A 13,174-nucleotide genomic window follows, 5' to 3' on the forward strand; every position below is an offset into this window, starting at 1 on the left:
TCGCACGTGCCTCCACGTAAATTAATTGTTTTCGTTTTCTTCACCGAGGCACAAACAGCACGCCCAAACCGCGTGGAAACGGGTTCCAATCGAAATAAGGATAAATCATAAACCCACGTATTTTTCTCTGAATCAAATGCAAGTGGAACAAAAGCAAGCGTGGAAGCACGGACACTAGTTTTTGCAATTACGACATTGAAGATTTAGTTTTGTGTAGAGTTTAATTCAACGAAAGAGGAAATCAATCACTTCTTTCTTTTTTGATCGAATTCGAATTTCGCGGTAATGGCTTTCAATCCTTCTCTCCAACCAGAGATCGGACCAGATGGCCTCCCTAGAGAAGCTCCTGTTATCGCCTATACCGAGAAGGTATCTTCATACTTTTACATACGTGCATGGATTTATACTCTCTTTTTTCGTTCGTTGATCGGTTAATGTATTTGAATTTGATTGTGATTTTGTGTTATGCATTCAGATAATCGAGGAAGAGCAACTTCAGCTGAGGAAGTAGGTTTTTCTGCTTCTGGTTGAATGTTATCTTTTTTCATTGCCGTAATTGTTTGATCTAAACTTTTCCTTTGCCTGCGAAATAGATCTAGTTGCCTTGCAATGAGTAAGCAAACTTGAATTCCATGACTGGTATTGATAAAACAATCCAAAGTGAAAGGATCACTTCCAATTTTAATAATAGTTGGCATTGAAGAACACAAGAAGCTTTAGCCCTTAGTTTACCAAATACTTGCTTATTTGAGTGAGCTGTTAAGATTACTTCAAGAGATTTAGTGGCTTTAAGCATATGTTCAACATTTCATGTTTAATTCTTAGCTACCAGAAAGAGTTTTGACGTATATCTTAATTGAAAATGAGATCTAACGAAAGAGATACAGTCTGTGCCAACGACATTTTCTTAGAAGATCCATTCATGGTTGTGCCTTTGGTTTCCTTTAGCTGTAGGCATGAAAATAACCAAAAAGGTCTTACTATGAGATGATAAATTTTCCTACAGTTGTTGAATAATTTAGATTTCTAGGATTTGTTGGCTGACTTGCTTCCAAAAGTAGACGAGTTCAAGATTAAAAAGTTGAATGTTGATAGAGAATCTACATTGTGGACTCCTAAGAGTTTTGACTAAGATCCATGTAGCCTGTCACAAATATTTGTCGCAAGGGATTAGCGGTGGTGTATGACTTGAGTCTTGAGACACGCGTTGGTTTGAGATGTCTATATTCAAATATTGTTTTAGACTCCATCTTCATAGTTTTATGCTTGGATTTTTTAGAACTGCAATCGATAAAAAACGATAATAAGCTATTCTGAAAATTGGACAAAAGATTGTAATATGAATAGGGAAGTAGATTTTTTTCCTTCTTTTGTTGCTCTTTGAGTTTCCTGTTACTAATTTATCAAGTAGAATATTATTTATGAGCTTCTCTGGCACTTTTCTGCAGATATATTGAAGAGAATTATTCAAAAATCCGTGGCGTTGAACGGGAGTTAACAGATCTTACAATGGAGGTGAAACTTACAGCTGGACCTAAGAAAGCTGGTAGTTGAAGTATTATCATTGGCTATTCTTCACTGTTTTTTATCTAGTAGCATCTCCTTATGTTGTCCTGTTTAGTGACTTTTTGATTGATTTTATTTGTGGTGGATCCATCAAGCGCTTGAACTCTTGAGAAAGAAAATAGAGATGTCAACTGAAAAAGTCCGTGTTGCCAAGCTCAAGGAGGAAGAAGCAAGGAAGGTCTGTCCATTTTTTTTCTCTGTTTTTTCCATCAAAATTTTTCGCTAGTGACTATCTTTAATCCCTATTAACCAATACGTCCCCACTCATTGCTATGCACTTGGGTGCCTCTTTCATTTCTAGTGCGTCTTGTTCTTAACATAATAAGTCTGAGTGATATCATTTCATCATGCCCTTAAGGTTTGGGAATCAGCATCAAAGGCTGTGAAGGATGGGGAAGCAATTAAGCAGAAGCTATGTGAAGACTTAAACCAATTGGCATGTACTTTTACTCAATACTAATTGAGAATTATCGATTTTATGAATTGATTTTAACACTATAATTGTAAACAGGTTCAAGAAAGCAGCAACAGTCAGTTTACGAGACTCGAGGAACTAAAAAGGCGATTGGAAGCTTTGAACCTAAGCAGAGCATCCTCCTCTACTCTTAAGGTAAGCTCTCTTTGCAACACCTCTTTCAAACCCACATATGTAGTGAATTGCTGGACTACATTCCATTGTTGTCTGTTATTCAGTTTTAATAGCTTGTGGCCTTGGGTAGTTCTTAGATAATGTTATCCAATTCCCTGCAAGGAATTTTTTTTGTTGATGGTGCAAATATTTCATTCTTCCACAGCAGTCACGAAGCTTGTTTGTCAGATGAAGTAAAAATTTCCAACTCTTGGTAGTTATGTGATTTTGTGTTAGTTTCTGAAAACTAGCGCCAACTCTACATACAATGTCATTTTATCATAGTCTTACGTGCATGATTCGATAATGGCATCTCCTAGATATAAGAAACTGAATGAATAAGGAGAGAATACAAGCTTGAATGGTTCTACCCCACCCATCCTACATGCACAATCCTATGCAAATGCACGAGGAGATAAATCAATTGGGGATAAACAATTGGTGGATGGGACCGTGGGTAAGGTGCGATAAACATTTGGTGAGTAAATAATAAGCTTGGTAGTAAATCAAGACTAGGATGTGGAAGTAACTTCTTTAGATGTAGAGAGTGGGCGTTCCTGTTTAAATAATCATTTAAAGTTTTGATTCCCAATTCTTTGTGGTTTATTCTTTGCCTCTGGTATTGGGAACATAAAGATCTTATCACTCTGCCTCTGAAAACCCTTGTTGTCATTAAAAGGAGACTGATGGTCTCTTTGTTATTCAAAATGTCATTGCATAGTCTGGATGTAGTCAGTGCATACCAACATATGTTCTTAAACAGGGTCAGTAAAAAAGCTGTAGGCTGATTTTTATGATAAATAATAAATTCTTTGGAAAAAACTCCAAAAATGTGGTGAAACTTTTTTTGTTCGATGTATTCATGAGTGTGCGAAAGAAAGGATAGGTAAAAATAAAAGCTCATTGGACCTCAAGGTTTTGCTTGAAAAGATTCTTCATGAGGTCATCAATTCATGTCCTTCATATATAGTATTGGACCATTCATCTTGTGGGATATCAGAGACTAGGGTCTCACGGCTCCCCACTTAAATATTTAACATCCTCGTCAAGGCTTAGTCAAAATCTGATTCAAGATTTCTCCCCTGGCCAAGGACAATCGCCGCTGGTGGCTGGAACAATTGTTGTTCCAATGCCATTTGTAATGATTTGACTCAACACTTGGAGCATTGTCTATTTTGTCCCATTAGCCCTCTCAAATTTCCCCCTAAAGACGCCTTGCCATTAAGTTTAGGTCTTTTATGTTGATATGCACACACATACCAGATGTGGTACAGTGGTCTCACAGGAGGAGTTGTTTTAAACCAGATTTATTAGATGGAGCACAAGCAATCATTGCCGTCCATGTAAATCTCTTTAGTTCTTTGATGGATCTCTATGCGATATCCAAAGTCAGAGCATTGTGTTTTCCACAAATAGCCCAATGCACAAACTGAAGCCATTCACCAAGACAAAAATGAAGTCATGCCCATGCACGTATCTATGATGTGAACAGGACCTCGTTAGTTCTTGGATTGGCTACAATAGTTATTCAGGGCAGTGGTGCAAATATTTGTTATGAATAATGATGTCCTCGATTTGCTCAGGTTGGGGCTCTTGGAAGGGACTGTACCCTAGGAAAGCGCTTCATCTAATGTACTGTTGTTGGATTTTTTATCCATACTGTTTCATACTATTTCATGGGTACATGCACAGTATGGGATCAAATGGATTGCTGAAATTTACCCCTTGTATATTTAGGATGTGAAACAATTTGAACCTGCACGGAATAGCATGGATACTCCATCAATTCCTAATGCAACTGTTCAAAGCGGTGGAGTAAATGGGCATCTATCTGATCGAGGTAATGGCGGAAATGCTTCAGCCATGAATGAGCATAATCAGCATCCCCGTGTTGAAGGAGAAGGAAGAGGAAAGAAGAGGAGTCAGCTCCAAGGAAGAGGAAGGGGTATTGGGGCTGTGCCCAAGGGTAGAGGATCTTCTTTGCCTGGCTGGACAGGGGCTGGTTTTGAATGCTGACACTAGAAGTTAGAAGCAGCATGTCAGATCTTCTTTTTAATGCTGAAGCTGTGAGTTTCCGGGTATATATGTTAGTCCATTTCTCTACTCTTTACATGCTAGTCAATTTTTGCTTTTCTGTATTCTTTCAATTGTCTATAGCTGGTTATACAAATTGCTGTTTCACATTCTTCTTCTTATTGATGCTCGCGATGTATTATGTCATATTATCTTTCAAGTAGGAACTGGTTCAACAACAATATTTCTCTTTAGATGTTCCTCATCATTTTCTGTTGAAAGCTCTATTGCAATTCTGCACATTTCTTGATTGGTTGACTTTTAAATAATCAAATGTGAGGGAAATAAGCTTTGGGGCAGGTGTTGGCTTTTGAAGGATTGTTATTTAGGTCTTTGTGATGTCCAATTTTGATGGTCATACTCATGAGCATCACTGATGGGCTTTTTGTTCTTCACCAACGCTTCCTCTGTGGGCCCATCTCTTACTTACCTGTATAATTGCCATTGGAAATTAAATTATGGAAAAGTTTGATATTATCATAGAGCAATTTTATTGCGATTCTAGCTTTAATTGCAATTGAAAATCCCTGCTCTATATGTCATATTTTTCTTCTTCCCTTTTTCTCCGCGTGCTTGGGATAGTGGCTTGTAGTGATGTGGTGTTAGCGTGTTTGGGATAGTGGTTTGTAGTGATGTGGTGTTAGTTCTTGGTTTTACGGCATTTCTGGAGATGTAAAGTGCTTGAGTGTCAACAGAGCGCTAGTCGGTTGATGCGATGTCAGTTTCTCTCTTGATTATATACTGTAACCTGTTATTATTTAGTTAAGATATCAGATATAGAACTAAGTTTGAGTGCTTCCTTACCTTTTACTGCCATTTTAGTTAAATTAAGATTATTTTATTCTTCCTTGCATCAACCATGATTCATACTTGAGCTCCGGTAATTCCCGATCATTAGAAGTCTTGAGCATCTGTTAGAATCAAATTGCTCCTCCTGATAGTCTTCCGAATTCTAGGAATGTCTGGAGAGTGGGTGATCTGGAACTATTGAGCTCTGGTTAACAAATCATCTCCGGTTGCTTCAAACCAGACAATCTTGATCAGCGATTAGTAAAATCAGCAAAACGTTCATCATTAGAATTGAAAGATAACAACAAAACTGCTGCACAAGTAGTCCAAGAACGGATGCAGACATGCAGGTGATGCTGCTTCTTTAGTTCTTTACCATTTAAATATTTTTAAATTCACTTCTAGATTGACAAAGGTGGGATCGGTCTTGTGAGATAGCTGATGAACAATATATAGGTCGACAGCGCACTTATGAAATGACTGAAAACCAAACTATTCTTTGTGTTTAAGACTGCAACTGCACCGACCCTAAGAAGAGCCCTAGCATGAGTACATATATACATTGTTTGGTTCTGGTATACCATTCAAAAATGCGTGTCGTGACCATAAAATTCTAGACGTGTGGGTCACAAACGCAAAGGCTCTTGCATGCTTGCCGTGTACATGTCGGACCTGGGGTGGAAGGCAAGAGGATCAATTAAGCAGTCTGGTCTTTGGAATTATGTAGAATACTAAGTGGTGGGTCATACTTGGGTTCATCACATGTTTGCGTTCATCTTCTCTCTGTATTATGTCAGGGATTTAGACCCGGACCCTTTTTTTTTACCAGATTTATTTATCCGGGTTAGTATCCTATACCAACCACCGAATGAGATTAATCTCGCTTATCTTGTTACACCAAGTCACCAACAGTTTCTTAGTTTAAGGGGACATAAAGGACAAGCTTCATTTGCTGGACGTTCAGGGAGGGTCAGTGACCCATCAAATAAAGGAATAGAAACAATTGAAGCGACTTGGGTGTGGTCCCAGGTGGAAGTAAAGTCCATGAAGTCCCGCTACGTGGGGACAAGCCCAAATCTTAGTCCAGTAGTAGTAGTAGGATTTTTTATATATAATGTCCCTATCGAGGTTATGAGTGTTGGATTATTAGGAGACAATATATCCAAAAAATACATGTAATAGAAATGCGAATGTTTCGTTGGATTGTGGTCACACTAGGAAAAATAGGATAAGAAATGAGATTATTAGAACTAAGGTGGGAGTAGTATCTATTGAAAATAAGTTGCGAAAAAATTGTTTAAGATAACATGGACATATTCAACGTAGACATGGCGGTAAGGAGAAATGAGAGAATTTGTATAGGAGAGAATAAGAAGCTACGAGAAATACCTAAAATGATATGACTTGAAGTAATAAGAAATTATATGAATTTAATATAATTGAATGAATGTATGATCCATGATAGAAATGAATAGATAAAACAAATACATGTGGTGAATTTTCGATGATATTCTCATAAACTCATATAACCGACTCCAAATTTTTGGCATAAAGACTCGGATGATGATGATCGTCCCTCTCGGAGGAAGCATAAGCCCGGATTGATACAACGTATTGCATTCCTAAACGCAAGTTAACACTTAACAGCATTCATTAAAAAAATACATACATTAATAGTAAAAACAGAGTTTAGGCATTCTACTACGGTTTCCGACTTCAAAGATATCATTATGGGCTTGAAGCCCAATGTGACTCAAGTATTTGGTTGCTAGCTAAGCTAACCATGGTTGGGGAAAACTTAGACAGTGATGTTAGTGACATTTAGTTTAGAACAGAAGGGTTACATTGCAGATCCCCAATAAACCTCCCTTACTAAAAAAATCAGGGGTTGTGGGAATCTCATTGTGAAATGAGGACAGGAGAGAGAGGAGAGGTGTGTGGTCATATCGTCATCCTTCTGTATTTATTTATTTGTCATTTCTCATTTCCCAATAAGAGAGATGGCAGAGTTGGTCTGGTAACAAACCTTGGGAGTGAGTGAGTGAGTCTGTGAGAGACACTACAGATAAAAAGAGATAATATATTCCAACACCCCCCACAAAACTCCCTTTTGTTGTACTTTTAATTCCTCAAAATCAAATCCTATGCTGTTCATGGATCCGCCCTTTACGCTTCTCCTCCAGCGTTCCACCTTTTCTTCCCTCAAAACACACACAGCCAGACAGACACACCCTTAAAACACTTGTTTCTGACCATATCTACTTAACTGGACTCAAATTAACACCACTCCTTCCCTCATCTTCTTCATTCCTGTCTCAATAGTAAAGCAAAAAGAGAAGAGAAGAGTACTTCTTCACTAGATATGGGCTGGGCGAGTAGATCCTCAAAGAGAGGAGGAGGAGAAGGAGAAAGTGGGGGAGGAGCTGAGAAGGACAATGGTGGTAATTTTTCAGGTTGCATGAATGCTGTTTTTCAGCTCTTTGATTTCCATCATCGTCAGTTCAATTTTGGTCTACATCAGCAACCTCCTTTCCTAGTCCCCACTACTTCTATTCTCCATGAAGAACCCACTGCTCCAAGAGGTATAGAAGCACCAAGAAACAGCTTGGATTTAGAGGAAGAGTCGTCATCAACAATTGTCAAAGAAGAAGAAATTTTGAAAATCCCAGTAAGTTTGTGATATACTTTGGGTTCCCACCTTTTACCAAATATTTTATTTTTATGGCAGTTTTTTTTTTTTTGTGAAGTGAGTTATCATGGTTCATGTTGACAATGATGTTTCTTGTTTTCTGGAATTCGAAAAATCCAGATGGGTCATATTCAAATTAGAACAAATGGTGAAACAAGATCAAAAGCTAGCGATTCATCTTCAGAGATCAGCTCCTCTCCTGGAACCAAGACCCCAACTTTGGTGGCCAGACTCATGGGTCTTGATCTTCTTCCTGATTGCTCCTCACCCACATTGATGAATCCTCCCAGAAACAAACTCTCTTCTGCCCACAGAAAGTCTTTGGACAGTAATGATGTTTCAGGTACTCGGTCTTTGCCAGAAACTCCAAGAATATCTTATGCAAGAAGATCGGATGTGGATCATCACCGTTTTTCACTTCAACTCAACAAAGAGAATAATGCCAGTGAAGACAACATTGATGTCTCTCGTTTCTCATATTTGAGAAGAAGAGAAGTCAAAAATGAAGATGAGAATGGAAGTCCGAGTCATTATGCTAGGCAGATTGTGAAGCAAGTTAAAGAAAGTGTCAGCAGAAAAGTTGGTTTAGATATTACAAACATAGCAAGGAACAAAGAGCAAAGAAGAGATCAAGAGCTTCTGAGCCAATTAAAGTGCAAGAGAAGTTCAAAGCCTTTGACCAAAGTTATTGAAGAGTCAAGTCCGGGCAAGCACTCAACACCTTCCTGCTCACCCAGACTGAGTAGATTCTTAGAACCCAAAGCCATCAAAGAACCCACTTTACATCCCCAAAAACCATCAATTTCATCATCTCCAAAAAGCAACACAGAAGTACTACAACCCACCAAAGTTGCTCCAAGACTGAAGTTGCAGCCAGTCCAAGTACAAAAAGAGCACAAGCACCAGCAGCAGCAACAGAGACTCACTCTGCTCAAGTGCAAGAAAGAAAGTGAAGAACGTTTTGGTCCATTAAGACAAAAAAAGCCACCACAAACATCGGATATTATCCGAAACAAGCAAGAAGAACCATTTGTCCGTCCATCATCAACAGCCATCAGAGCCATTGTTCCTGCAGACAAGAAATGCAAGATAACTCTCTTATCAAACGACCTTCTCCACATTTCAGTTCCTAATCTCCTTCCTGTCAAGAAAGACCCTTCTCCTCCGGCTTCAAAACTTCCCCAAAAACAGGTAAATTAATATTTATTTCATTTTCTTTCTTTAATTGAGCATTTATTTTCTTTTTAAATTAATTAGGAACTTATTTTGCTTTACGTTTTTGACCATGTTCAGGTATCAAACGCCGCTCAAGAATCGAAAAGGAGCTCACAGTTATCTAGTTGTTTGAGCCAGTCGTACACGCTCTTTTCCCGAGGCAACGACCAAAAAGACGACATCTCTAACTGTGCTTCTGCAACCACCGCCACCGCCACCACAACAACCACCGGGAATGAAGCAGAATATCATGAGTACGTCACGAGAATACTAAGACGTACTGGCATAGACAAAGATACCCCCGTGTCCTTTACTAGGTGGTTTTCTCCTTCACACCCTTTAGACCCCTCAATTTTTTATTACCTCGAACACTTCACCGCCAATCCCACCAAGCTCGGTCATTTACATCATCGGTGCAATCGGAAATTAGTGTTCCATTTAGTAGATGAACTTCTGGTCCAAGTTTTGAAACCGTACATCAACACAAAGCCATGGGTGGTAAGTTCAGTTATGGTAGGAGATTACAGTCACATGCGAGGTTCGCAATTAATTGACACATTGTGTAAGAAAATTGACGACTTTCCCAGTAAAGACTGTTGTGTTCTAGAGGACATTGATGCATTGGTCGATGAAGATTTGCCGCTAATGAAGGTTCGCAGAGAGATTGCATTTGAAGAAGAAGGAGAAGGGATAGTGACGGAAATAGAGAAGGACATCTTAGATACATTATTACATGAAAGTGCTGTAGAATTCTACGTGGGTGTGTGAGACGGGGAGACGGTGTAGTTTTGATGTTCCGTGTGAGCTGGGGACAGCGGGTGCAGACTGCAGAGGGGTCGCATGGGGGTTCACGTGATGAGATGCTATTCGTTTTGGGCTTTGTGGGCCCAATGAAGGTTGGGACTTTTAAAAAGGGTGTTTGAGGGGTACACGTGGAGATGAGGAGTGAACTGTAGGCCCGACAACACTCGCTTTCTGATTGGCCCTTAAAAGACCACAATTTGACAGAGGAATCCATTCCTCTCTCTCTCTGTCCTCCTTTGTGTATTAATTTCCCCCTTTTTTCCTCTTGTAATATATAAATTTGTTCAAAGCAGTTTGAAATACTATTGAGATTTCCTAGTAGTGGTCCCATATAGTGTAATTACTGTTTTGTTTACTGTTCAAACTACACTCGTATAGTTTTGTGAAATGTTAATACTATACTCCCTCCGTCCCAATTTTTTTGTCACCCTTTGAAAATCCAACTTTTTAAGAGGATATCATTTAATGCAATTCAACTACACAAAATAATCATGTTATTCCAAAGTTTTCATTATTTATGGTGGTATTTTTTTTTCCTTGAAACAAGGGTAATTTTAAAATACCACATATTAATTAATCAATAAAAATGACACTAGTTTTGGGACAGCCAAAACTAGAAAGAAGGATTAAGAAAATTGGACGGAGAGAGTATTATATATCTATTTTTGGTCAAATGTTGGTAGTAAGTATCTTAATGACCTGTTGCTTTTGTATGTTTTTTTAGTAACCGAGAAGCACACGATATAAGCTTATCCTTTGGACATTCGTTATAGACTTAAACTTGATCTATTAGTCTCAAGCGCATGAAAGTTTTTCTCCTGATCACATGATAAGTATGGTCAAAACTCACCGCATGACTACAAAGGTATTGCTTTTAGTGATAATCGAATTCAAGATCTCTCGAGTCCATACGGTTTGGTCTTAAAGAGATTCATCAATTAGACTATCACTCAAATGATTATGTGGAGCATGTATACTTTTCTGTGTCTTATTCCGGCCCGTATCAAGAAATCAGTAAAATTCAAATGAAATTATCAGGAGGTCCGACATTGTTTACATAATAGTTAATATTACTATATATAGTAATAAATATCGGGCTTCTTGATTTCTTATAATCGAATATAATAGAGAGAATTTTTTTTTCCTGAGTGCGTCCAACTGCTAAGAGCTTGTCATTGCATATAACTAGGAAAATAATTATTTGTCAAACATGGAAGAAACTTTAGAAAGTAAGAACATAAAAAGTAGTGGTGTATGATCAGCTTCAGATCTCGTAGAATTTTGTGTTATGATAGGAGAATCATTACACGGATAAAAGGGTGAAAAAGGAGGAGACTGGAATTTAATTTTAATTTGTTATCAAAGTCATGGAAGTTTGAGCTTGTAAAGTCCTAAAAAGACACCACATAAAAGATGGGTTTGCATGGACACACATCACTTGTACGTAGATTTCACAGAACCACCTTTATAATATATATATATACATACATACATACATATATATATATATGTATGTATGTATGTATGTATGTATGTATACCGAATTCTAATACAGCGGACAAAATGCACCGAGAGTGTCCAAATGGGAATAAAACAGGTAGACCGGGATGAATACGGAATCCTCTTTCACATCTTTTCAGAGTCGTAAACTTTTGAAGCAACTTTCGTTTGGATGAAGATTTAAACAGCCATAAAGTGCATGATTTATGAATTAAATCCTTTGAAGCTGCTTTTCATGTACATATATGCTCTGTGAAATTCAAAATGTGGAAACATTTGAGGATTGAATTTGGTCACATGCATGCTGTTGCTGTGTAAATTAAATTCAAAGCAAGCTAGCTACCCACGTTTTTCACTGGATGACATTATTTCCACTGTCATTTATGAGAACATTATGATGACTACAAGTGACCATGCAGTCTGGTCATATCACCTTGACAACTCAATGAATAATTAAATAAGGAGAATTTTAAAAAAGCACAACAAAACACACATATAGGGGCCGACCATATATATTACGTACAAACCTCTCCCACCATTTTCATGAAACCGAGCTGTTAATTCGAATCCCCTTCTCGTTTTAAAAAAAAATACTGATATCTTGAGAGTTGAGTATATCAGTATATCTAATTTACTTTACTTTTTTTTGGTCTTAAACCCAGAAAAAATTGAATTTATTTTACCACCAAGATTAATATATTGGTGTATTATTAATGGGCTGTTGTGGGGCACGTCCTGGGTCTGGTTCTAGACCCATACAAATTTAAGGTATTCCACTTGACGCATCTATCAGTTCTAGGTGTGGGCAGGGCATGAGGATAATGGACCAAAATACGATGATTTCATTACGTGTCAAATTAAGCTTTGCGCCTCAATCTGTATGAGAAGGGTCGTCACTGACCCGCACTGACCGGCGTTATTATTTTAAAATTTTATTATTAAACACAAATCTCAATTAATCTTATCTATATATATATTTATATATTTATAGAGTCCAGGCTTAGCTACATATAATCTAAATCTGTAACGGTAACCCGACAATGTCAAGAAGAATAAATGAATTACTGAGCGGGAAAATTCAAACAACATACATGCAAAATTCAATTTTTCATGTGGGCTGGTCACAACTCACATGTATGCTAATTAACCAGCATTTAATTATGGTTGTTTGTTTACAATGATCAGGGTTATTAGTATTTATGACATAGCTAGTTGACTTTAATGTTATTGAAGCTGTTTGGGTAAACCTTGTAGTTATGGATATGCCGTTTTTTTCCTTTTGCAGTTTTCTGATGGGTTTCCTCTCCAGGGTTTCCCATCCAAGTTTGTGAAGTTTTTACCAATTTGTCTGTGCATTTGGGGATTATGAGATTTGATGGCATATTTAATGATATATAATGATGGTTTCAATGTTGATTGTGACAAAAGGCTCTATTATAACAGGGTAGTTGGCATCCCCCAACTACAGACATATATGTGATGAAAAGCTTAATGAACGATACGATTTGTGAAACTCATGCAAACCTGAGTAGATTAAGGGTTGCATTAAATTGTTAGTCTAAACACTACAAACTAGTATTGTTTGGTTTGGAAAATATCAGCACGACTTTGTTGTTCTTGAACCGTTGTTATTGGTTTCTAGACTCAGAAAATACGTTGGATGCTTGAGAGACTGGACCTTACTTGTATGTTATTCTATTAGGTTATGTCAATCACATGTGAGATAAAATCTTAACACTACTTATGTTTTGAATATATTTTTTCCCACACATATCGAATAAGATAAATATTGATCAGCTTTATTAAATAAAATAATGATACTAATTTTAGGTCAGGTGAGGTCACCAGATTCAGTATTTGCGCGAAACCTCGCAGATTCCCTTACATTATTCCTGACTTCTACACTTACT

General features: G+C 37.7%; 1 protein-coding gene and 1 pseudogene across 1 annotated transcript; both read left to right on the forward strand.

The window, feature by feature from the left end:
* The first annotated feature begins 37 nt into the window (after positions 1 to 37).
* On the forward strand, positions 38 to 4,509 carry LOC119986084. Its single transcript, XM_038830632.1, has 7 exons — positions 38 to 369; positions 476 to 507; positions 1,449 to 1,546; positions 1,662 to 1,744; positions 1,925 to 2,002; positions 2,078 to 2,176; positions 3,932 to 4,509. Exons 1-7 carry the CDS (start codon positions 286 to 288, stop codon positions 4,208 to 4,210), a joined length of 753 nt encoding a protein of 250 aa, XP_038686560.1. The 5' UTR covers positions 38 to 285; the 3' UTR covers positions 4,211 to 4,509.
* Positions 4,510 to 4,715: 206 nt separating this feature from the next.
* On the forward strand, positions 4,716 to 10,151 carry LOC119986083 (annotated as a pseudogene).
* The last annotated feature ends 3,023 nt before the right edge of the window (positions 10,152 to 13,174 follow it).

Source organism: Tripterygium wilfordii, chromosome 19, assembly GCF_013401445.1.
Source record: "Tripterygium wilfordii isolate XIE 37 chromosome 19, ASM1340144v1, whole genome shotgun sequence".
In the NCBI taxonomy this organism is placed as follows: Eukaryota; Viridiplantae; Streptophyta; class Magnoliopsida; order Celastrales; family Celastraceae; genus Tripterygium; species Tripterygium wilfordii.

Coding starts and splice junctions, on each gene's coding strand:
- LOC119986084 (XM_038830632.1), top strand. CDS start 286: ATGGCTTTCAATCCTTCTCTCCAACCAGAGATCGGACCAGATGGCCTC. Junction 508..1,448: donor GAGCAACTTCAGCTGAGGAA/GTAGGTTTTTCT, acceptor ACTTTTCTGCAG/ATATATTGAAGAGAATTATT. Junction 2,003..2,077: donor GTGAAGACTTAAACCAATTG/GCATGTACTTTT, acceptor AATTGTAAACAG/GTTCAAGAAAGCAGCAACAG.